Source organism: Oncorhynchus kisutch, linkage group LG5, assembly GCF_002021735.2.
Source record: "Oncorhynchus kisutch isolate 150728-3 linkage group LG5, Okis_V2, whole genome shotgun sequence".
NCBI lineage: Eukaryota > Metazoa > Chordata > Actinopteri > Salmoniformes > Salmonidae > Oncorhynchus > Oncorhynchus kisutch.
Window position 1 is genome coordinate 5,679,708 of NC_034178.2, and position 24,179 is coordinate 5,703,886.

The following is a 24,179-nucleotide window of genomic DNA, read 5'->3' on the forward strand; positions in this document are numbered from 1 at the left end:
GATACTGTTTCTAGTGGTTTTTGGATTTGCTTGCCTGTGGGTATACTCCAAAGCAGTATCGATGAGTTAGCCAGGTAACTTTGATGAACAACCAGAAATAATTTCTGATTTTCTGGTTTATTAAGAAAGCTTAAATAAATTTACAGATGTTTTGACCCCATGCATTTCTTCACATGTAATTGTTCAAATTGATTTGTCTTTTTTTTTTGTCAACAATCTACACAATACTTTGTCAAAGTGGAAGATACATTTTTTTTTAAGATTCATAAAAATGTAGTGACAAATAGTTATTACATAAGTATTCAGCTCCCTGAGTCAATACATGTTACAACACCTTTGGCCGTGATTACAGCTGTGAGTCTTCTTGGGTAAGTCTAAGAGCTTTACTCACCTGACTTTACATGTAGGCCTTTGCTGTGTTTCTATGTATTACATTAGTGCCTTGTTGCATACAAGATGCATTTGTGTTCTGTATGTTTGTGTTCTTTTCACTCAATGTGTTTCTCCCAGCACAGCCATTGAAGCGGTTTTAAAATCACCAATAGCCTCATGGTAACATCCCTGAGCAGTTTCATTCCTGTCCTGCATCTTTGTGTCTGGGTGGTTTAATACATTGTCCACAGCATAATTATGAACTTGACCATGCTTAAAGAGAGATTCTATGTCTGATTTGTTATTGTTACCCATCTATCAACCACTGCCCTTCTTGAGGAGGCTTTCAAAGCTCCCTGGTCTTTGTAGTTTAATCTTTGCTTGAAATTCAAAACGTGACTGCGGGACCTTACAGAGGAAGGGTTAGTCATTCAAATATCATGACAACCCCTTATGTAACACAGAGTCCATGTGACAAGTGATTTGTTAAGCCAAATGTGACTCCTGAACTCATTTAGGCTTGCCTAAACAAAGGGGCTGAATACTTATGAAAGCACTATATTTCAGTTAATAATTTATCCACTTTGACATTAGTCTTATGTAGACTGACAACAAATGACATCTTAATCCCACTTTGTAACACAATGTCAAAAACAATCCAAGGGGTGAGAATACTTTTGCAAGGCACTGTGTTTTTGGTTGTGGAGTCAATTATAGTGCCTTCAGAAACTATTCATACCCCTTGGCTTATTTCATATTGTTTCAGCCTGAATTCAAAATAGATTTTTTTCTCTCACCCATCTACCCACAATAACTCATAATGACAAAGGGAAAACATTTTTTTAAAACTTTTCCCAAATGTATTAAAATAAAATACATATCTAATTTACACAAGTATTCACACCCCTCAGGTGCATCCAATTTCCTTCGAGCATCCTTGCGATGTTGCTACAACTTAGTCCACCTGTGGCCAATTCATTTTTTGGGGCATGAGTTAGAAAGAAACACACCTGTCTATATAAGGTCCCACATGTGACAGCGCATGTCAGAGTGGAAATTGAAAAAATATGGAACTACCCAGACTCTGTTTAGAGCTGGTTGTCCCAATGACCACTCTAACAGAACTACAGAGTCCCTTGGCTGAGATGGGAGAACCTGCCAGAAGGACAACAGTCTCTGCAGCACTTCACACATCTGGGCTTCATGGGAGAGTGGCCAGATGGAAGCCACTCCTGAGAAAAATGCACGTGAAAGACCCATCATAAGCCAAACGATTCTGTGGTGTGATGAGACAAATGTAACTATTTGGCCTGAATGCAAAATGTTATGTCTGGAGAAAACCAGGCACAGCTCATTACCCATCTAACCATCCCTACTGTGAAGCATGGTGGTGGCAGCATCAGGCTATTGTGATGTTTTTCAGAGGGAGGGATTGGGAAACTGGTAAGGATAGAGAGAACAATAAATGGAGCCAAATACAGGCAAATCCTTGTTTCAGAGTGCAAATGACAGACGGGGTGAAGATATACGTTAACAGGACAATGACCCAAAGCAATGCTGGAATGGCTTCAGTCTGTGGAAAGACTTGATTGCTGTTCACCATCGTGCCCCATCTAACTTAACAGAACTTGAGAAAATCCCCAAATCCAGATGTGCAAAGCTGATAGACATACCCAAGAGGACTCAGAGATTTAATCTCCACCAAAGGTGCTTGCTTCTACAAAGTCTTGACTTAGGTGTGTGAATACTTATGTCATTTAGATATTTCTGTAATTCATTTTTCAATACATTTGCAAACATTTCTAAAAGCATGCTTTTACTTAGTCACAAAGGTTTGTGTGTAGATGGGTGAGAAACTATTGAATCCAGGCTGTAACAAAGTGGAATAAGTCGAGGTGTATGAATATTTTCTGAAGGCACCATTCCCATTTCAAACCTTTTCTTTAAAATAAAAAAAAATAAAAATAAACCTCAGGATATTTAGGCAAATTAGCTGGCTAACTCATTGACTCTGCTTGTAGTATATCCCTATGGAGTTTGTTTTCCAACTGACAAGAGTTATCCCACAACTCAGACAAGTCTGGACAGGCCTGCAGCATCCTGGGACTTCCACTGTTGTCAACAGGATAGTGTTTCACCTGAGTACATCCAAGAACATGTCGCTGTGGCAATACTGATGTTTTTTAACATGCAGGTTAGAATACCTGACATAGCAGGTTAGGAGAATTAGGTTAAGGTTAGGCCTAGCTAAAATGCTATAGTTGTCAACAACTGTTATCCCCAACGTGACAACTAGAAGGTGCTGCACTGGTAGCCACAAACGTACAAAACATCAGTAACATAACATTGTAAGAACAGACAAGGAAGCGCATAGAGCATACAGCGAAATGGTTTGCAAAGAGGGTCTTTGTCTGCAAGGACCACCCAAACTAAATAAATGGAATCATGCCCAGGGCTTTATATCAACTGTGGATGAGGTACAGGGAATTTATACCTGCACCCTTTTCAGTAACTATTCCATCATTGGCTACAGAATCAACTAACACACACACACGCTTTAATAAATATTTTCAAAAATCAGTCAGATGCACAATGGACATATTAGTTTATCTTTATGCATAAACTACAAAAAAAAGCAACACAGAGAAATAAAACAAAACTAATTGAAATAAAGATATGACAACATGTGCAAGTGTCTTCATCACTGGGTCTGGTGTGCCCTCACTCCAACCAACATTGGGAAAGTCCTAGTGAATGACATGGATGAATCCATGAAGTTGAAGACATCCTATCCATCCGTTTATCCATCCCTCCACAGCAGTAACTCTATGGTTCTGCATGCACTTTCGTCTCAGCATGAGTTGTCAGATTATAAAGGAAAAATACTTCCATAAACTCAAGTTCTCTTTTCCATCAAGAAGAAATACACACATTTGATTGCAGCTACAGTTTGTTACAGACAAGCTTATTAAGGAATACAGTGTGGATACAAACACAATAAAATACACTACATGGCCAAAAGTAGGTTGACACCCCTTCAAATTAGTGGATTCTGCGATTTCAGCCACACCCGTGCTGACAGGTGTATAAATTGAACACCCAGCCATGCAATCTCCATAGACAAACAATGACCTGTACTGAAAAGCTCAGTGACTTTCAACGTGGCACCGTAATAGGATGCCACCATTTCAACAAGTCAGTTCGTCAAATTTCTGCCCTGCTAGAGATGCCCCAGTCAACTGTAAGTGCTGTTATTGTGAGTGGAAATGTCTAGGAGAAACAATGGCTCAGCTACAAAGTGGTAGGCCACACAAGCTCACAGAACGGGACTGCTTGTCCTCGGTTGCAACACTCACTACCGAGTTCCAAACCACCTCTGGAAGCAACGTCAACACAAGAACTGTTTATCTGGAGCTTCATGAAATGTGTTTCCATGGCCGAGCAGCAGCACACAAGCCTAAGATCACCATGTGCAATGCCAAGCGTCAGCTGGAGTGGTGTAAAGCTCGCAATTGGACTCTGGCACGCTTCACCATCTGACAGTCCGACGGACGAATCTGGGTTTGGCAGATGCCAGGAGAACGCTACCTGCCCCAATGCATAGTGCCAACTGTAAAGTTTGGTGGAGGAGGAATAATGGTCTGGGGCTGACATTCTAGACAATTGTGCTTCTAACATTGTGGCAACAGTTTGGGGAAGGCCCTTTCCTGTTTCAGCATGACAATGCACCCATGCACAAGGCGAGGCCCATACAGAAATGGTTTGTCGAGATTGGTGTGGAAGAAATTGACTGGCCTGCACAGAGCCCTGACCTCAACCCCATCGGACATCTTTGAGATTAATTGTAACACCGACTGTAAACCGGGCATAATCGCCTAACATCAGTGCCCAACCTCACTAATGCTGGTGGCTGAATGGAAGCAAGTCCCCGTAGCAATGTTCCAACATCTAGTGGAAAGCCTTCCCAGAAGATTGGAGGCTGTTATAGCAGCAAAGGGAGGACCAACTCCATATTAATGCCCATGATTTCAGAATGAGATGTTCGGCGAGCAGGTGTCCACATACTTTTGGTCATATAGTGTATATATATTAACCCTTTGCAGAACTGTAATTTGTTTTTCAGAGAACATCTCAGTGAGCGACTCAATCATTGACACACTGACGATTATCATTAACATTTCAAAGGCAGGACATGGAATCATGATCTCACAGGACCTACTGTGTGCACATGCAGGTAGGCAGGTTATACACAGCTTTATATATAATAAACTGGAGTAACTAATACAAGTTGCGTCAATAACATAAGAAAAACATCACAGTGGGCTAGTAGTGGTATTACAATCTTAGAGATACGACAGAAATAAACAGTTAGAAAGTAATTATCTATGCAACTGTTTTACATTCCATATACTGTACATGCATGTCTTCTACAGACATGTTAGGTATCAGTAGACCTAACACTGAACTCCAGACCATTGGCCTTCCCCCCCCTCCTGGAGAACTACAGGATGAGCACACTAACCCACCCGATTCAGCTAATCAAGGTCTTAACAACTAGTTAAATCAGGAAGGTTGGTGGTGGGCGGGAACAACAAAAAAAGGACACTCAAAAAAACTACAAAACACCAGGAAGACCTGGTTGATGCTGCTGCACAAAGGAAATATACATTAATCATAACTAAATGTAAAACTGTTGTTGCAGTGTTTCCTGTTAGCATAATTGAAATCTAGGGAACTACACAGTACGTCTTTCTCTCTGCTAAAACGGTTTCATCCGCCGTACTTTTAGTACGTTGTATTAAAATAAAATACAAAGTTAAAATGCATGTGGGTGGTTATACACACCAGTGGCGGCTGGTGGGAGAAGCTATCGGAGGACGGGATCATTGTAATGGCTGGACTGGAATAAATGGAACAGAGTCAAACATGTGTTTGATACCGTTCCATTTATTCCATTCCAACCAATACAATGAGCCTACACTGATATACACACTTCTCTCACACAGACAGCTCCATGGCAGGGGCGTAGGCATGGGTGGGCGTAGACATGGGTGGGCGTAGGCATGGGTGGGAAACTTAGCTACCTAGCTAGCAATCTGTGCTACGTATGTGCCAACACTGGACTGGCGCCAAAGTGAACACTCGTCCTTGATACAAAAAGAAGACCGATACTGTCAGGGCCTATTATGTTAGCTAGTGGGCTAATTTAGTTCGTTTTCTGAAATATGCTGAAATATGCTGAAATCTGCTGAAATCTGCAAAAAACAAGACAGTTGGCGCAGGTCTATCATTCAGGCCATGTGCTTGCATTCATTATGAGATAAGTAGCTAATGTTAGCTAGCTCGCGAAATTGGAACGTGTGACAAAAACCAGTGCAGCAAGAATTTGCATGCATAAACATTTTCAGTCATCAGCGCATGCCATTTGTAGTTGACATGTATAGCCAATACATTTTGTATTGATTAACAGTGTTATGTAAATATGGTTTCTGTAAGAAAACATTGTCGTAATGAACAGCTAGCTTGTGCTTGTCATTACGTACTCTCATTGCAAGGTTGCCATAAAGTGTTTGTTTCCATGACCTTTGACTGCTGTAAAACACTAGTAAATCTACTCACCCTTATGGTGGTTTAGCACAAACACTTTTTCATACCTCTTTTCCACTGCCATAGACATTTTTAAGTTGCACCTAAGAAAGTCAACTAAACAAGCTTTGTATTCACTGGATCTCCTGTAAACCACCAAAAATGTTCTTAAATAATGTTAACTATAATATTTAGTTAAGAAATCATCATTTAGAGTATCTGTTGATCCTATGAAGCACAATTTGGTCTGTTTTTCATTCAACCTCTAAAAAAAACAATATATCGACAGATATCAGTAATCTGTGAGTATTCCCTCCCCCAAAATCGGTATCGGACCCAAAAATCCAATACGGGTCGGCTCTATTTATTTGTTGTCTTTTCACTTAAGCATGCAAACATCATCAGATAGAATTCATAAACAGCTATAAAACTGTACATTTCTCTCTTGGCCCAATGGAAACATTGCAGGAAGTTAGCTCCTTTCCCCAACAACAAAACATTTTAATTCAAAATAATTGCCCACCCAAATTTCTGCAGGCCCACCCACCAACAAATTACTGTCTACGCCACTTCCCCACGGTTACCGTGATTGTTATGTAGAGGTTGTTGTGTAGTTGCAGTGGTTGTTGTGTAGTTGTTAGTCTGTGTTCGGGCTGAAGTAGTTGTGTAGTTGTAGTGGTTGTTGTGTAGTTGTGTGTCTGGGTCCAGGCCAGGTTTGGCCTCTAGGTGTTCGTCTTCAGCCGCCTCGGATCGTGGGCGGCGAGGAGGGGGGCGGAGCTTAAAGAAATCAGAGACGTAGCAAACCTGAGAGAAAAGGATCATTTATAGTCAGTAGTGCTGAGAGATTAGTGCTTTTTGAGGTTGGTTCTGTTTCAGTTCGATTATGAAGAATAAAATGCGTTTTCGATTTCGGTGACAATTTTGTATTTATTTACATTAAATGCATTATGCATTGTGGGTTAAATGTTATTACACAGAATAAAACAATAAAAGTCCCATGATGGTAGTGACTGTCCATTACTGCTCATCACTTATTAACCATCATTTATTCACATATATCTCGGTTGTTGTGTATATTACATTTGTTTTATTTGTGAACTTGATTATTTTATGCCAAGTCCCTATGCTTTCTAACAAAATCACTATTTCAGTAGTTCATCAAAGTTAAGAAGGCATACTTTTATGACTGCTGAATACCAACTATCAATCACTTAGATCATGTATATTCTGGAAACTACAACTCCCTACTACATCGCACAGTTCAGGCTTGATCTGATTTATCTGTATAGAAACTGTGCAATGTGCACATTGAGCTCACAGAAAACCCCCCGAAATGGAATTAAAATAATTGAACTGACATCGGTCAATTAGTTGTTCCAAAACCAAAATATTACAAACATTTTGGGTTAATTGCTCATCATTAATAGTCAGACATGTACAAACACACACCTCCTACAACCCCTACACACACACCTCCTACACACACACACACCTCCTACAACCCCCTACACACACACACCTCCTACAACCCCCTACACACACACCTCCTACAACCCCCTACACACACACCTCCTACAACCCCCTACACACACACCTCCTACAACCCCTACACACACACCTCCTACAACCCCCTACACACACACCTCCTACAACCCCCTACACACACACCTCCTACAACGCCCTACACACTCACCTCCTACAACCCCCTACACACACACACCTCCTACAACCCCCTACACACACACACCTCCTACAACCCCCTACACTCACACACCTCCTACAACCCCCTACACACACACACCTCCTACAACCCCCTACACACACACCTCCTACAACCCCCTACACACAAACACCTCCTACAACCCCCTACACACACACTCACGTTGAGCACAGCGATGAGAGTTCCCTGCAGCAGTCCCACCAGTACGTCGCTCCAGTGGTGTTTGTAGTCGCTAACCCGTGTGTATCCAACGTACAATGCAAACGCCACGAGGAAGAACTGCACTGTGGGTCTGACCAGACGAGTCCACTTCCCCTGCATACGTGCTTGCACATACAACTACACACACACACACACACACACACACACACACACACACACAAACACACACACATTAATCGTCATCTCGCGTGTGTATGAAACTCACACAAATAAAAAACACTCACTGCTAGAAACAGCATGCTGTACATCCCGAAGGCAGAGTGTCCGGAGTAAAACGACAATCTGGAACACAGAGAGAAACATGTTGACATTGCATCACACAGCAAGAGAAGAAAGACGGACAGACAGACAGAAAGACACACACACCTGGACTCAGTGACGTTTCGAGGGTTGCCGGTACAGTTGAGTTGCAGCATGTACCCAGAACACACCGTGGGATTACACACAGACAGGAAGTTAGGGCGTGGCCTGCCAATGGTGAACTTGGCCAGGTCAGTCAGTGATTGGCTCACAGCTGCTCCAAACAGAAAGGTCCCCACCACCTAGTAGAGGCACAGCACAGGCCAATTTAACCCCTTTCCCGAACCAATGAAATTGGGAAGAGGCAGATAGCCAATCTGAGCTAAGACCACATATTGTCAATCTGAGCTAAGACCACATATTGTCAGCCGTAAACTATGACCCGTGTTCCAACTGACCTTGTAGAGAGCTGACATGTACTGGTTAAAGTTAGAGTTGGAGTGGAGACGCTTGGAGTACACCAGGTACGCTTCTCCTGTAGTTATCTATGGAGAGAGAGAGGCAAACTCGTACCATAGCAGAGGCAAACTCATAGCATAGCAGAGGTAAACTCGTACCATAGCAGAGGCAAACTCGTACCATAGCAGAGGCAAACTCATAGCATAGCAGAGGCAAACTCATAGCATAGCAGAGGTAAACTCGTACCATAGCAGAGGTAAACTCGTACCATAGCAGAGGTAAACTCGTACCATAGCAGAGGTAAACTCGTACCATAGCAGAGGTAAACTCGTACCATAGCAGAGGTAAACTCGTACCATAGCAGAGGTAAACTCGTACCATAGCGTGCCATAACCATCAAGTTGTTCATCAAACTTACTATGACTATGGAGGAGGGGATGGTGACTGCAGCCATTGCCCTGTGGGAGATGGTGTCTCTTCTGTAAGGATATCTGATGCTCTCGTCATCACAGTAGATACCCCTCTGGTACGGGCTGAACATTAACGTCAAGACCGCTGACGGAAGGGCCGCTGGGAAGAGGGGAGAGCGATAGGAAGGGTAGAGGGAGAGAGAGGAGGGGTGTCGGAGTGGGTCAAGGGAGACAGTATCAACATGGTGCTGAACTTGTCTCTGCCTAGGTGAGATTGAGGTTCAAGAAGCAGCTCAACAGGCTCTGACAGACATGTTTAAATCTATCAGCTGGACAGGAACTGTGAACAATACATGGGCATGTGAAGGCACATCGAGGCACTTATTGGTCAGCAGTATATCAGTGACCTCCGTCCCCTGGGGAGGAAGCTGCTAGCTAACACCACACACACACACGCGCTCCAAAGATTGTATAGTTGACCATGCCTAGAAATGGCTTCTCCAATAGAAATCCCCAATCACGCTTGTAGGCGATGTCATGGCAACGTTGGCTGGCTAAGCTCAGAAACTTCATCGGGTCTAACGATCGTCTCGCTCCGAACTGCGCATGAACAGGCCATCAAATCAAACGCCCTCCTTAGATTTAAAGTTATTTTACACCAAAATGAAAACATGTCAGTTTGTCACTTTCACACAAGATTGGAGTAACATCTTCAGCTACTTAAGACATCTAGGTTGTGCCTTTCGATTTAGAGAATATTAACGGCAAAGGAAGAATTTCTCAATTCTCCCATTGACTTCCCAAACCCCTGTCTGGTCTGTAGAGTCTGCTTCACGAAGCGTTCCTGGAAGTTTTGCATCGTTGGGCCTCTGGGTTTAGATATTGTGTGCGCTCTGATGCTCATGCACGCACACACATCCATCACCATAGATATGCCTAACAGCGTAACAGCCTTAAACATTCACCACTGAGCCCTGCTGACAAGGGCATGGGAGCGGACTACCGGACGGGACACACACACACACACACACACACACACACACACACACACACACACACACACACACACACACACACACACACACACACACACACACACACACACACACAGAGAGAGACAGACAGACAGAGAGAGAGAGAGATGAATGTCCCAAAGTTACCATGAGAAATTCCCTTAAACTGATCTCTCACAGAAGAGACCATGGACTTTTCTTTTAACCTTTCTCCTCTCTTTACCACATTCAAACCTCACCCCCTCTTTCTTTCACTCCCTCGCTCTCCCCCCATAGTTCAGTGACTCACAGACCAGAGCAGAGAGACTGGCACCAGGATAGTTTTATAGTCTGTCTCAACTGACAACACAATGGTGTACAAACACACACACTCAAATCTGACAGGACAATGGTTTTACACACCCTGATGTTTTTTTTCCCCTGTTTTTATGAACCCTGTCACTAGACAACATGCTCCCCTGATGCAGACTGAACTTCCACCAGTCATATACTGAACAAAAATATAAGAAGCAACATGCAAGAATTTCAAAGATTTTACTGAGTAAACAGTTCATAGAAGGAAATCAGTCAATTGAAATAAATAAATTAGGCTCTAATCTATGGATTTCACATGAGTGGGCAATGGAACAGCCATGGGTGGGCCTGGGAGGGTATAGGCCCACCAACTTGGGAGCCAGGCCCTCCCATTCCAAATGTGTTTTCCCCCACAAAATGGCTTCATTACAGACAGAAATACAGCTGTTCGGTCATGGAAACCCATTTCAGGAAGCTCCTGACAAAACAGTTCTTGTGCTGGCAGTTTGGGACTCAGTAGTGAGTATTGCAAATAGAGGACAGACAATTTTTTATGTGCTTCAGCACTCAGCAGTCCCGTTCTGTGTGCTTGTGCGGCCTACCACTTTGCGGCTGAGCCGTTGTTGCTCCCAGACGTTTCCACTTCACAATAACAGCACTTACATTTGACAGGGGCAGCTCTAGCAGCACAGAAATTTGACAAACTGACTTTTTGGAACCACATTGAAAGTCACTGAGCTCTTCAGTAAGGCCGTTTAACTGCCAATGTTTGTCTATGGAGATTGCATGGCTGTGTTTCTATGGGTATAATAAAGTGCATTCGAAAATGATTCAGACCCCTTGGCTTTTTCCACATTTTGTTACATTACAGCTGTATTCTAAAATGGATTAAATAGTTTTTTCCCTCATCAATCAACACACAATAGCCCATATTGACAAAGCATAAAAGTGTTTTTCTTATTTTTTTGCAAATGTATTAAATATTTTTCCTCGCTGTACTATGCTCCATTCATCTTTCCCTCGATCCTGTCTAGTCTCCCAGTCCCTGCCACTGAAAAACATCCTCACAGCAGGATGCTGCCACCACCATACATCACCGTAGGGATGGTGCCAGGTTTCCTCCAGACGTGACGTTTGGCATTCAGGCCAAAGACTTCAATCCTGGTTTCATCAGACCAGAAATTCTGACCCCAAGTGGGCTGTCATGTGCCTTTCACTGAGGAGTGGCTTCCCTCTGGCCACTCTACCATAACGGCCTGATTGGTGCAGTGCTGCAGAGATGGTTGTCCTTCTGGAAGGTTCTCCCATCTCCACAGAGGAACCCTAGAGCTCTGTCAGAGTGACCATTGGGTACTTGGTCACCTCCCTGACCAAGGCCCTTTTCCCCTGTTTGCTCAGTTTGGCCGGGCGGCCAGCTCTAGGAAGAGTCTTGGTGGATCCAAACTTCTTCCATTCAAGAATGATGGGGCCACTGTGTTCCTGTGGATCTTCCATGCTGCAGACATTTTTTGGTAACCTTCCTCAGGTCGGTGCTTCGACACAATCGGGACTCTACGGACAATTCCTTCGACCTCATGGCTTGGTTTTTTTCTCTGACATGCATTGTCAACTGTGGGACCTTATATAGACAGGTGTGTGCCTTCGCAAATCATGTCCAAATCAATTGCATTTACCATAGGTGGACTCCAATCAAGTTGTAGAAACATCTCAAGGATGATCAATGGGAACAGGATGCACCTGAGATCAATTTGGAGTTTCATAGTGAAGGGTCTGAATAATTATTTACATTTATGTACATTTACGTTTTATTACATTTCCAAAAAATAAAAATAAAACTGTTTTCGCTTTGTCATTATGGGGTATGGTGTGTAGACTGATGAGGAAAAACATTAAATGTAATCAATTTTAGAATAAGGCTGTAACCTAACAACATGTGGAGAAAGGGAAGGGCTCTGGTTACTTTCTGTATCATGCAGACCTAGCTTGTGCCTGCATTCCTGCCTTTGGGACAACGACTCAAATTGTTAGGACGGAGACACGGAGACATCTCGTCATTATATCCAGATCTGGTTTCATCCACTTGCGAACTAGAAAGGGAAATTAGCGGGTGCACAGCGCACTGCTCAGATTCTGGCTTCCCCTAAAGTAAAATTATAATTATTCTGTCTAAATAAAATAATTCAAAGTACTTTACCAGACAGCTTGACTTAGCCAACAGTGTATTGTTTCACATCACAAGTGCATAGGCCTAGGCCTATTTCAGAAGCAAGCAATTTGGGAGCGCGTGTGGCAATAGGCTTAGCGTAAAGCATCTAGAATGTGTCTTGAGTATAATTTAAAATGTTGAGACAAGAAGAAGGGGAGGAGTGTGTGACGGAGATATGGGCTTCTCTCTCCAGAATGCATGCAATCAGCTCTCCAGATTAGTTTGCCCTTCAATTGTTTATTTGTAGCAATTTACCATTACATATAAACTCAGCAAAAAAAGAAATGTCCTCTCACTGTCAACTGTTTATTTTCAGCAAACTTAACATGTGTAAATATTTGTATGAACATAACAAGATTCAACAACTGAGACATAAACTTCACAAGTTCCACAGACATGTGACTAACAGAGATGGAATAATGTGTCCCTGAACAGGGGGGGGGGGGTTGGTACTGCAGTACTTCCCCTCCTCATGGACTGCACCAGATTTGCCAGTTATTGCTGTGAGATGTTACCCCACTCTTCCACCAAGACAGTGAGAAACAAGTTTTGGTTTATTTCATTACCATATTTGTAGGATTTTTTTCATTTTTTTTTCGCTGTCTTTTGTTTTGAGTGCTCTATGTGAGCAATGCTGATTTTCTGTCCTGATAATGTTAAATGGGGGAGTCCGCACGCCTGAGCACACCAACATGCTGAGTTGATACAATGTTACACTTCATTACCCATAGCGCAAAACAAGACAGATTGAGAGGCAGACAGGCAGAGTATAGATTAATGCAATTGAAATAACCTGAATTTTCATCAGGATATTTTATACTGTTTTTATTTGTCAGATTTAGGCTTATGTATTTTACTTAGTTGATGGTGGAAGTTATAGGGGCTCCCGAGAGGCGTCACTGCAGTACCTGGTTCGAATCCAGGCTGCATCACATCCGGACGTGAGCACAATTGGCCCAGTGTCGTTCGGTTTTGGCCGGGGTAGGCCGTGATTGTAAATAAGAATGTGTTCTTAAATAATTTGCCTAGTTAAATAAAATGTTAAATAAAATAAGCCTACTGTAGCATTGGCCTATAGGTTCTCTCTTAGTTCCATGTGCTCATTTCTTACAATGGATCACGGTGTAGGCTGTGTCCATATGGCAAAGGCTGGTGCTCTTGCATTAGTTTAATTTAAACTTCTAGATTTGTCTTATTTAAATTAAGATTAACCGTGTGACAATAATTTTGAGAAACGAAAAACATTATTGAAATGAAACTGTTCCACGAAAATGTACACAGTATTAAAATAATCAGAACAGGTAGAAATTGTAGGATAACTTGTAAGCTTCCCCAAACTTGAAACTCACAAGCTGTCTTTATCATAAAACACATTAACATGTGTGAAGGCGCAAGTGCTTGCACACAGGAGGTCCCGTGAAAAAAACGGGCCCGCCTATAAAAATCTAACGCCAGTCCAACTGATTCCTTCTGGCGCCCGCCCTGCTCACATTGTCACGAGTGAGGCATTCCGGCTCTTTTCAGTGAGCCGGCTCTTTAAAAAAATATGTTTTGGGGTCAAACAGTTTGCGATAGTTTGACTATGATTGGTGTTAAAACAATTCTAATTAAATCACACTCTACCTTAATTAACCACAATGTATTTAAAAATGCATTGGTTTGTTATGGAAAATAATGTTATTAAAACATTTAAAGTAGAACTGTTTTAATGTATATAAACAAAGTGCATATAATGTAACAGTTCAATACAATCTGAACAACATAATAGAATATTGCACCATATCAATGAAAAATAAAGTACAATGTGCAAAACTGCAGCATCCCACTTAAAACATTAAACTGGTCCCTCTTTTCTCTCTCTTCTTTATTGCCATGTTATAACCAGCAGCACAGAGCAATGCTGAACATATTTTGCTTTCATGAGAGATTTACATTCAGAAATGCAAGCTGCCTCACTTTCGAGGAGCTGATGCGGTTTCTTCTCTCAGTAATTATTTGTCTCCATTATGGCTTCTGCTGAGGGATTCCTTCGTGCTGCATCCCCAGTTGCTGTCTCTTCAAACAGCATCCAAACAGCAGAAGTTTGTGGCACTACTGCTGGTGCTTCTGCTCCCTCTTCTTCCTGTTGCCCTGGTGGCCTGAGGCTGTCCCTCCCTGTTGCCCAGTTGACTGCTGGGGCTGTCCCTCCCTGTTGCCCAGTTGACTGCTGGGGCTGTCCCTCCCTGTTGCCCAGTTGACTGCTGGGGCTGTCCCTCCCTGTTGCCCAGTTGACTGCTGGGGTTGTCCCTCCCTGTTGCCCAGTTGACTGCTGGGGCTGTCCCTCCCTGTTGCCCAGTTGACTGCTGGGGCTGTCCCTCCCTGTTGCCCAGTTGACTGCTGGGGCTGTCCCTCCCTGTTGCCCAGTTGACTGCTGGGGCTGTCCCTCCCTGTTGCCCAGTTGACTGCTGGGGTTGTCCCTCCCTGTTGCCCAGCTGACTGCTGGGGCTGTCCCTCCCTGTTGCCCAGCTGACTGCTGGGGCTGTCCCTCCCTGTTGCCCAGTTGACTGCTGGGGCTGTCCCTCCCTGTTGCCCAGTTGACTGCTGGGGCTGTCCCTCCCTGTTGCCCAGTTGACTGCTGGGGCTGTCCCTCCCTGTTGCCCAGTTGACTGCTGGGGCTGTCCCTCCCTGTTGCCCAGTTGACTGCTGGGGTTGTCCCTCCCTGTTGCCCAGTTGACTGCTGGGGCTGTCCCTCCCTGTTGCCCAGCTGACTGCTGGGGCTGTCCCTCCCTGTTGCCCAGCTGACTGCTGGGGCTGTCCCTCCCTGTTGCCCAGCTGACTGCTGGGGCTGTCCCTCCCTGTTGCCCAGTTGACTGCTGGGGCTGTCCCTCCCTGTTGCCCAGTTGACTGCTGGGGCTGTCCCTCCCTGTTGCCCAGTTGACTGCTGGGGTTGTCCCTCCCTGTTGCCCAGTTGACTGCTGGGGCTGTCCCTCCCTGTTGCCCAGCTGACTGCTGGGGTTGTCCCTCCCTGTTGCCCAGCTGACTGCTGGGGCTGTCCCTCCCTGTTGCCCAGCTGACTGCTGGGGCTGTCCCTCCCTGTTGCCCAGCTGACTGCTGGGGCTGTCCCTCCCTGTTGCCCAGCTGACTGCTGGGGCTGTCCCTCCCTGTTGCCCAGCTGACTGCTGGGGCTGTCCCTCCCTGTTGCCCAGTTGACTGCTGGGGCTGTCCCTCCCTGTTGCCCAGTTGACTGCTGGGGCTGTCCCTCCCTGTTGCCCAGTTGACTGCTGGGGTTGTCCCTCCCTGTTGCCCAGCTGACTGCTGGGGCTGTCCCTCCCTGTTGCCCAGTTGACTGCTGGGGTTGTCCCTCCCTGTTGCCCAGTTGACTGCTGGGGCTGTCCCTCCCTGTTGCCCAGCTGACTGCTGGGGTTGTCCCTCCCTGTTGCCCAGCTGACTGCTGGGGCTGTCCCTCTCTGCTGCCCAGTTGACTGCTGGGGCTGTCCCTCCCTGTTGCCCAGCTGACTGCTGGGGTTGTCCCTCCCTGCTGCTGAGGTTATTCTTTGAAGAGCCTCATCAATCGCTCTGGCATCACTGAAGGCTAACTTCTTAAACCTGGGGTTTAAGTGCAGCAGTTTCTGACAGCACGTGATTATATTATATTCTGTGGAACTTCCTGTCCATTGATGAACATAGGGTGTCCAATAAACTCTGTCACATGTCCTGTGGTTACATTTGCTTCTCTCTGGCGTCTGGCTGTGATTCGCTGCAGACCCTTATACAGGAGTATCATTTTTGAAGCTGTCACATAGCTGAAAAGAGAGAATAGTAACTTATTAGTTCAGGTTCATGTTTTGTCTACTGATACTACATTCTCATCTACTGCTCATATACATATATATAATACTGGATTAAATAATGATGTAGTAATAACTGCTTACTGTACCTCTCTCTGCTGATCTCCACAGTGACCTGCTCAAAGGGTTCCAGGACTCCTCCTCCACCACCTCCCATTCCTCTTGGGTCAGAGCATCAACAGGTGCATTGATAATGGCCAAGGTTAGAGATGATGGCATCCTTTGACTCAAGAAACCACTTCAACATGTAAAATGTTGAATTCCACCTTGTAGTGCAGTCTTGTTTAGGCCTCAGCTCAGGCATCCCCATCTGGCGTTGTGTAGACTTTAGTTTTTCAGCATCTACTGTGCCCCTGTGGAAGTATTCCACAACTGCTTTCATTTTGTCCACAGTGGACTGTATCACCTTCAGAGCATCTCATACAATCAGGTTGATTGTGTGGGCAAGACATGGATGATGGGTCCATTTAAAAATGTTCATGGTTTTGGTTATGTTAGCTGCATTGTCGCTAACACAACAGACCACTTTTCCATCTACTTGCCATTCTCTGGCCACTCTCAACAGTTCCACTGCCAAGTTCTCTGAGGTGTGTCTGTCGCTGAACTCAAAGCAGTCCAGAAGACAGACATCAAACCATCTTCAATGAAGTGACATGTAACCGACATGTAAGAAGTGGTAAGGCAAACTTCAGTAGCTTTTTGGACTCTTTCCCACACTGAAGCCTGTGTGCTCTCGTACAGTTGTGAAATAAGTGATTTTGAAAAGGGTTTTCCTGATTGGAATTGGGTACATTGGATTTAGACTATTGCTATAATTTCTAAAAACCTCTTTCCTCCACGATCGAAAATAGCTGGAAATCGGTGGCAATCATTTTAGCCAATACAATATCAATTTGGCCTTGTTTTGCTACAGACATAGACTTTGGCATAAACTGGTCCATAGAAGACTGCGTTGCTGTGTTTCGCAGAGTAGGCCTACTTGACTGAGTGGATACATCTCGACGTGTGGAGGTTCTGGCTCCACCACTATCACTAGCAGGCCCGCTAGTTTCTCGAAGCTCCACTACAGCTAGCTTCACAGTTGGGTGCACAGATCGCATACGCCGGTGTAGGTTGTGCGTAGAACCGGCTTTATATGAGATTTTGTTTAAGCAAATTCCACACTGTGCTCTAACATTGTCTACATTATTAAAATGCATCCAAATGCTACTGTGCTTCCGACTCATTTTCCAGCTGTTGTTTTCACAGCTGTCCTTCCTCCTCTCTCCTCGGCTGCTAAGTGTGTGACTGTGAGTGAGTTGGCTCGGCCCTCCCTCACACATTGGTTGACACTACGTGTCTGATTGACAAATCAAATCAAATTTTAATTTGTCACATACACATGGTTAGCAGATGTTAGTGCGAGTGTAGCGAAATGCTTGTGCTTCTAGTTCCGACAATGCAGTAATAACCAACAAGTAATCTAGCTAACAATTCCAAAACTACTACCTTATAGACACAAGTGTAAGGGGATAAAGAATATGTACATAAAGATATATGAATGAGTGATGGTACAGAGCGGCATAGGCAAGATATAGTAGATGGTATTGAGTGCAGTATATACATATGAGATGAGTATGTAAACAAAGTGGCATAGTTAAAGTGGCTAGTGATACATGTATTGCATAAAGATGCAGTAGATGATATAGAGTACAGTATATACGTATACATATGAGATGAATAATGTAGGGTATGTAAACATTATATTAGGTAGCATTGTTTAAAGTGGCTAGTGATATATTTGACATCATTTCCCATCAATTCCCATTATTAAAGTGGCTGGAGTTGAGTCAGTGTGTTGGCAGCAGGAAGAACAGGTGAGGCTGTTCTTTCTACATCTCTGAGGAAGGCTGTTAGTCTGAGCAGACAGTCAGAGCGAATGTGTGCGCTTCAGCATTTAGGCCTATATTATGTTTATTTTTCCTTCTTTGAATTAGTTAATTATATTCATTTAAATCTTTTGATTATTCATTTCTTAATTTTTGTATATTTTTATAGATTCAGCTCTTCTGATATGCGAGCCGGCTCCCAACGTTCACCTACAAGAGCCGGCTCCCAACGTTCACCTACAAGAGCCGGCTCCCAACGTTCACCTACAAGAGCTGGCTCCCAATGTTCACCTACAAGAGCCGGCTCCCAACATTCACCTACAAGAGCCGGCTCTACTCGTTCGCGAACGACCCACCACTAATTGTCACTCATCAGCGGCTTATGAACAGCGTGACTATTTGGTCAACCTTAATTCGCTAGGTCAAGCACGCACTCAGACACTTTGAAGTGGACTAACTGGTATTTACTTTAAAGTCACGTCGACTTTGTATGGTGCTAGGATAACAGATAAGACAGCTCTCTGGAGAGTAGTGGTTAGGGTGAGGATGATGTGTACTAACTGGTATTTACTTTGAAGTCATGTCGACTTTGTATGGTGCTAGGATAACAGATAAGACAGCTCTCTGGAGAGTAGTGGTTAGGGTGAGGATGAAGTGCGCATGTGTGTAGCACTCTGCTGCAGTGCCAGAGAAATAAACACACAAACATAGAATTGTAGTCATCTCCAGTTTTATTCCAGTAAGGTTTCTGCTACATTGTTATTGTAGCCAAGGGTTGTGAGTTGAACCAAGATCATTATTGTTCCTCTCTCCAGAGAGTGGGCTGAGCTGGATTTGATTTTTTTTAAAGGAAGGAGAAAGGGGAGTGTGTGAATAAATAGATGAAAGATTGAAAACCAACACTATTAAGACAATGTGGTAACAGTGAATCTGGAACCCTGCGGAATGGCATATATTGTAACAGAACTGGCGACGACCCGTACCTGGGATCCAGTGGTACTGGAGATGTTTTAATGAACCCAAAGGAAAACGGATTCAAGCATTATCTTCGGGAAGAGGCTAGTTTGTAGCACACATCTTGACCTTCCTCAGAGATGTAGAAAGAACAGCGATGTGGCACAGACTCAGAGGGCTGGGCGTTTGTGTGTCCAGTGGCAGATTCAGGAAGCAGAGTCCATAGTCTGTCTTCTTTAACCCCCCACAGTTATCTGGGCCGAGGGGGGGGGGTCTTCAGTAACAGAATGGACAGCACGGTCAGAGAGAAAGAAGAACATTGGATAACATTGTTTCTCATCTGGTTGATAGAAAGTTCCAGATTCCTCCCAGAGAAAACAAACATGGAGGAATGTCTGGTGAGATATGACACATGATCAACTTCCTCTTGACCTCTGACCTCACAGGAAGGAGGGACCTGAGAAGTGTTCCTGTTATTCTCCAGACTGTCCTACTAGTCACATCCAAAAGCTACAACACACACACACACTGATTAAATCTAGACAATAGAGAGATTCCAATAGGGAGACAGTGCAGGAAGAGGATCAGTACTCTATAGCTGTAGTAATCCCGCTGTACTGTCAGAATCCTGGTTATTTTCCACACAGGAAAGGTCAACCCCCCCCCCCCCCCCCCCCCTCTCTCACACACACACACACACACAGTTGGCACAGAGAGATGGGGTGTGTGTGTGTGTGTGTGAGAGAGAGAGTCAGTAAAACAGCAACAGAGTATCTTCTCTAACTCTGTGTGCAAAACCCAGAAAATCAAACAGATAAATAGCCAACTAACACAACAACAGTTGGTATCAGTCTATAGTTTGATGCCGATGCTCTTCAAACCCCAAGTCACATAAATAACAGTAATAACTTAGAGCAACGGCAGCTGCCTTAGAATGACCTTTAGAATGAACATGATCATTGTCTGCCAATCAGATTCTTCCAGAGGGGGTGTACAGGTCTTACAACAGTAATCTGTCCCATTCACACAATTACCAGTCAATATTGAACGATCTAAAGGTCCAAATGAAATGATGGATACGTTAGGCCTTTGTGTTACGCATATAACAGCAGAGTGCTTGGTGCTGGTGGCGTTTGGTTAGTATTTTTGTTAAAAGAGTGTGTTGCAGAAATAACTCAGTGTGCCTCTCTCTCTCTCTGTGTGTGTGTAATGTTTCTTTGTCTGCAGTGACAACAAGGCAAAGGACAAGAGGCAAAGGAGAGGAGAAAAGAGTAAAACAGAGAAAGAGGATAGAGAGAGCGTAAAAGAGGGATGGGAGAAAGAGAGAGGGATGGGAGAAAGAGAGAGGGATGGGAGAAAGAGAGAGGGATGGGAGAAAGAGAGAGGGATGGGAGAAAGAGAGAGGGATGGGAGAAAGAGAGAGGGATGGGAGAAAGAGAGAGGGATGGGAGAAAGAGATAGGGATGGGAGAAAGAGAAGGATGGGAGAAAGAGATAGGGATGGGAGAATGAGAAGGATGGGAGAAAGAGATAGGGATGGGAGAAAGAGATAGGGATGGGAGAAAGAGAGAGGGATGGGAGAAAGAGAGAGGGATGGGAGAAAGAGAGAGGGATGGGAGAAAGAGAGAGGGATGGGAGAAAGAGAGAGGGAGAGAAAGAAAGAGGAGTGAGGAAAAGCTTTGTCAGATCAGATCCAGTTTGTCGACTCGGCACATTCCTACTATATTAATGACACAGTGAGGAAGCTGGGCTAACACACACACGCTAACAAAACACACAAGTATGCACACGCACACACACAACCCTGTATCACTCTTATCTGGACTGGGAATAAAACAAATCCCAATAGTTTTCTTGTCACTAATTACTGCTATCCCCAGAGACCACTATCTATCAATCTATCTAGCGAGAGAGGAGAGAGGGTGGAGGCAGGAGAGATTAAAGAAAAAAGAACCAACGGGAGAGATTGTGGGAGGAAATAATGAAAGAAGAAAGTGATTTTACTGTCGTCAGACCCCAGGCCCAGACACACAGCCCTCTGAGACTGTCAACAAACATGGTTATGCCACAAGGTGATGTCGTCTGTTAACAAGGACCAGCTTACCTCCGCTTAACTGTTAAACAACCCTACTCTCTCACTCACTCACTAAATACCATGAGAGAAAGAGAGCAAGGGAGTGGGGGAGGAAGACAAAGTGGGGGATAGGGGGAAGAAAGAAAGAAAGGGATGAAGATGGAAAGAGGTGGAGGGAGTGGGAGATAAAGGGGGAAGGAGACTGCCCTCCCAAATGTCTATTCTAAACTACAGATCCTGTAGTACTGAGAGTCCAGTACAAGTCCGAACATGCAAACCCAGGCTCCACACACACAAATGCAGCAACCACACTGGAAGCTACAGGGCAAAGCCCAACAAGCAGGACACTTTCCATGGAATGCCAGTCAGAAGAACAGGTGTTCTGTTACAAGTGCACACACACACACACACACACACACACAAGCAATTACAGATTATTTTTTTAAATGGTCATCATAAATTGTAACTGTGATATAGTGAACTTAAAATCATTGTAATTGTGACTATGCATTTTGTGTTACTAACCCATGCTGACTGATGACTAGCCTACAATCTATAGTACTTGAATCAATACAGATCAGTGTTACACCGCTCCACCAGGCACTGTGCCCACCTGTAATGTGTTGACAGACAATGAAAGAATCCATTAAACAAGCTATAACACGAGCAATGCTGACTCTCTTCCTATTACAATACTATTGCGGTGTGTCTGTCTGTAGGACTGGCCTTTCATGGAAAGCGTCCTGCATGTTGGGCTTTGGCCTGTGGCTTGTGTGTGTGTGTAGCCTGCATATCATTGTTTACAAAGTCCCCACCATCTCAGTCTTATCCAGCATTTACCCAATAAACAATTATACAGAAACAACTATTTTATTGATTTATCGGTGGCTAGTGCTACCCTATTGCATTGCGCATGTATAGACGGCAGAGAGAGCGAGTTGTGTCCTTGGTTATTACAACAAATAGTGTTATATCAGCCATGTTGCTGGAGAGAGAGAGAAATAGGGCACTTACCGACAAACACACAGAGAACATCAACTAGAATCAGCATATTTTTCTTCTGAACTGGTAGTTCCGTCATCTTCACACTTCTACTCTCTCCGAAGAATTATCAAAACTGCATAAACGTTATTGGGAGAAGTTCAGTTGCAAAGGTAAGAGAAAAATAGTGGGAACAATCAGATGTGCTTGTTCTTCCGGATTTCGCTCCCGTAGCCTACCTGGTCTACCTGTTTAGGCCTACGCTCTATAGGTGAGTCAGGGAAAACCACAACTGTAGTATACACCAAACACACGGAGTGTCCTGCGCTGTCAATACACGGACATGTGTGGGTCGCACATTGTCCCCTCGCAAGCAGAGATGCCGGATGAAAAAAACGTCTGAAATCGTTTCCTTTACGGAAAATTGAGAGTGGGCAACTTTTTCCAACTAAAGGCGTGTGTGCGTTTACACTCTCCACGACCCAGAGCTGACGTCAGAGTTTTTGTGAAAATAAAAGTGAACCAGACCGCAGGGAGGAGTCAGAGGATGAAGAGATTATTTTTGTTGAAGAGGTGAAGAGAGAAGCGGTGTTGCAGCAACATCCAGAAAACAATTGAAAAAGATGCAAGGTAAATGAGATTGGTCATGGAAGATGAAGGCTTTCTGATAATATATAAATAAACGACTTTTAGCTCCCCACACCCATACCAATCAATCACATTAATTTATAAAGCCGTTTTTACATCAGCCGATGTCACAAAGTGCTGTACAGAAACCCAGCCTAAAACCCCAAACAGCAAGCAATGCAGATGTAGAAGCACGGTGGCTAGGAAAAACTCCCTAAAGGAAGGAACCTAGGAAGAAACCTAGAGAGGAACCAGGCTCTGACGGGAGGACTGGGTGGAGATTATAACAGTAACTTGGCAAGATGTTCAAATGTTCATAGATGACCAGCAGGGTCAAATAATACTCATCACAGTGGTTGTAGAGGGTGCAACAGGTCAGCACCTCAGGAGTAAATGTCAGTTGGCTTTTCATAGCCGATCATTTAGAGTTAGACAGCAGGTGCAGTAGAGAGAGTCGAAAACAGCAGGTCCGGAACAAGGTAGCACGTCCGGTGAACAGATCAGGGTTCCATAGCCGCAGGCAGAACAGTTCAAACTGGAACAGCAGCACGACCAGGTGGACTGGGGACAGCAAGGAGTCATCAGGCCAGGTAGTCCTGAGGCATGGTCCTAGGGCTCAGGTCCTCCGAGAGAAGAGAGAGAAAGAATTAGAGGGAGCATACTAAAATTCACAAAGGACACCAGATAAGACATGAGAAATACTCCAGATATAACAGACTGACCCTAGCCCCCCGACACATAAACTACTGCAGCATGAATGAATCATTGTTTTTGTTGCCTCAGGGCAACGCTGTGCCATAAAGGTAGGCTAAAACACAAAGGAAAATCAGAAACAGAACATGTATTAAGTGAAATATAGTAGAAACAAGCACTCTTTTCCTAAGAAAATGCAAGTTGGGCATAACCTAGTATTTCACTGCCTATCCAACCAGATTCTGGGGTCCACTCTTCTTCGCTGTCACTGTCCTCAAGCTGACTGTCCTCACTATCAGAGGGTATGATCAAACTGCTCCATTAGGCTCCCTTTGCTCATAGAATGTCCCTGTGTGAGTCTGTATGGGCGTTGCAGCGATGAGACAAGACTGTAACAACCAATTGGATACCATGAAAAAGGGGTAAAAAAAAAAGTTAAAATGTTTCTTACCATGTGCTCACATGTTTTTGTTGTTTCCTGGAAGAAGTTCCCTGCCCAAATTGATACATCATTCCAACCTCTGCACCTCATTGGATTGTTCAATTTAAAACAATTCACATGGGAGGTTGTGGGGTCAAAATGGTTTCTGTTGCCTTAGTGCAACTATGTGCAGTAGCGGGTTAACAGGAGAGG

General features: G+C 44.1%; 1 protein-coding gene across 1 annotated transcript; it reads right to left on the reverse strand.

Moving 5' to 3' along the window:
* Positions 1–2,960: 2,960 nt before the first annotated feature.
* On the reverse strand, positions 2,961–22,717 carry LOC109890557 (phospholipid phosphatase 2). Its single transcript, XM_031824247.1, has 7 exons — positions 22,259–22,717; positions 9,018–9,169; positions 8,599–8,685; positions 8,267–8,442; positions 8,125–8,182; positions 7,841–8,017; positions 2,961–6,762 (listed from the first exon to the last, which is right to left on the reverse strand). Exons 1-7 carry the CDS (start codon positions 22,323–22,325, stop codon positions 6,520–6,522), a joined length of 960 nt encoding a protein of 319 aa, XP_031680107.1. The 5' UTR covers positions 22,326–22,717; the 3' UTR covers positions 2,961–6,519.
* Positions 22,718–24,179: the final 1,462 nt, after the last annotated feature.

Coding starts and splice junctions, on each gene's coding strand:
- LOC109890557 (XM_031824247.1), bottom strand. CDS start 22,325: ATGACGGAACTACCAGTTCAGAAGAAAAATATGCTGATTCTAGTTGAT. Junction 9,170..22,258: donor TGTTCTCTGTGTGTTTGTCG/GTAAGTGCCCTA, acceptor CCCTCTTCCCAG/CGGCCCTTCCGTCAGCGGTC. Junction 8,018..8,124: donor ACAGCATGCTGTTTCTAGCA/GTGAGTGTTTTT, acceptor GTGTGTGTGTAG/TTGTATGTGCAAGCACGTAT.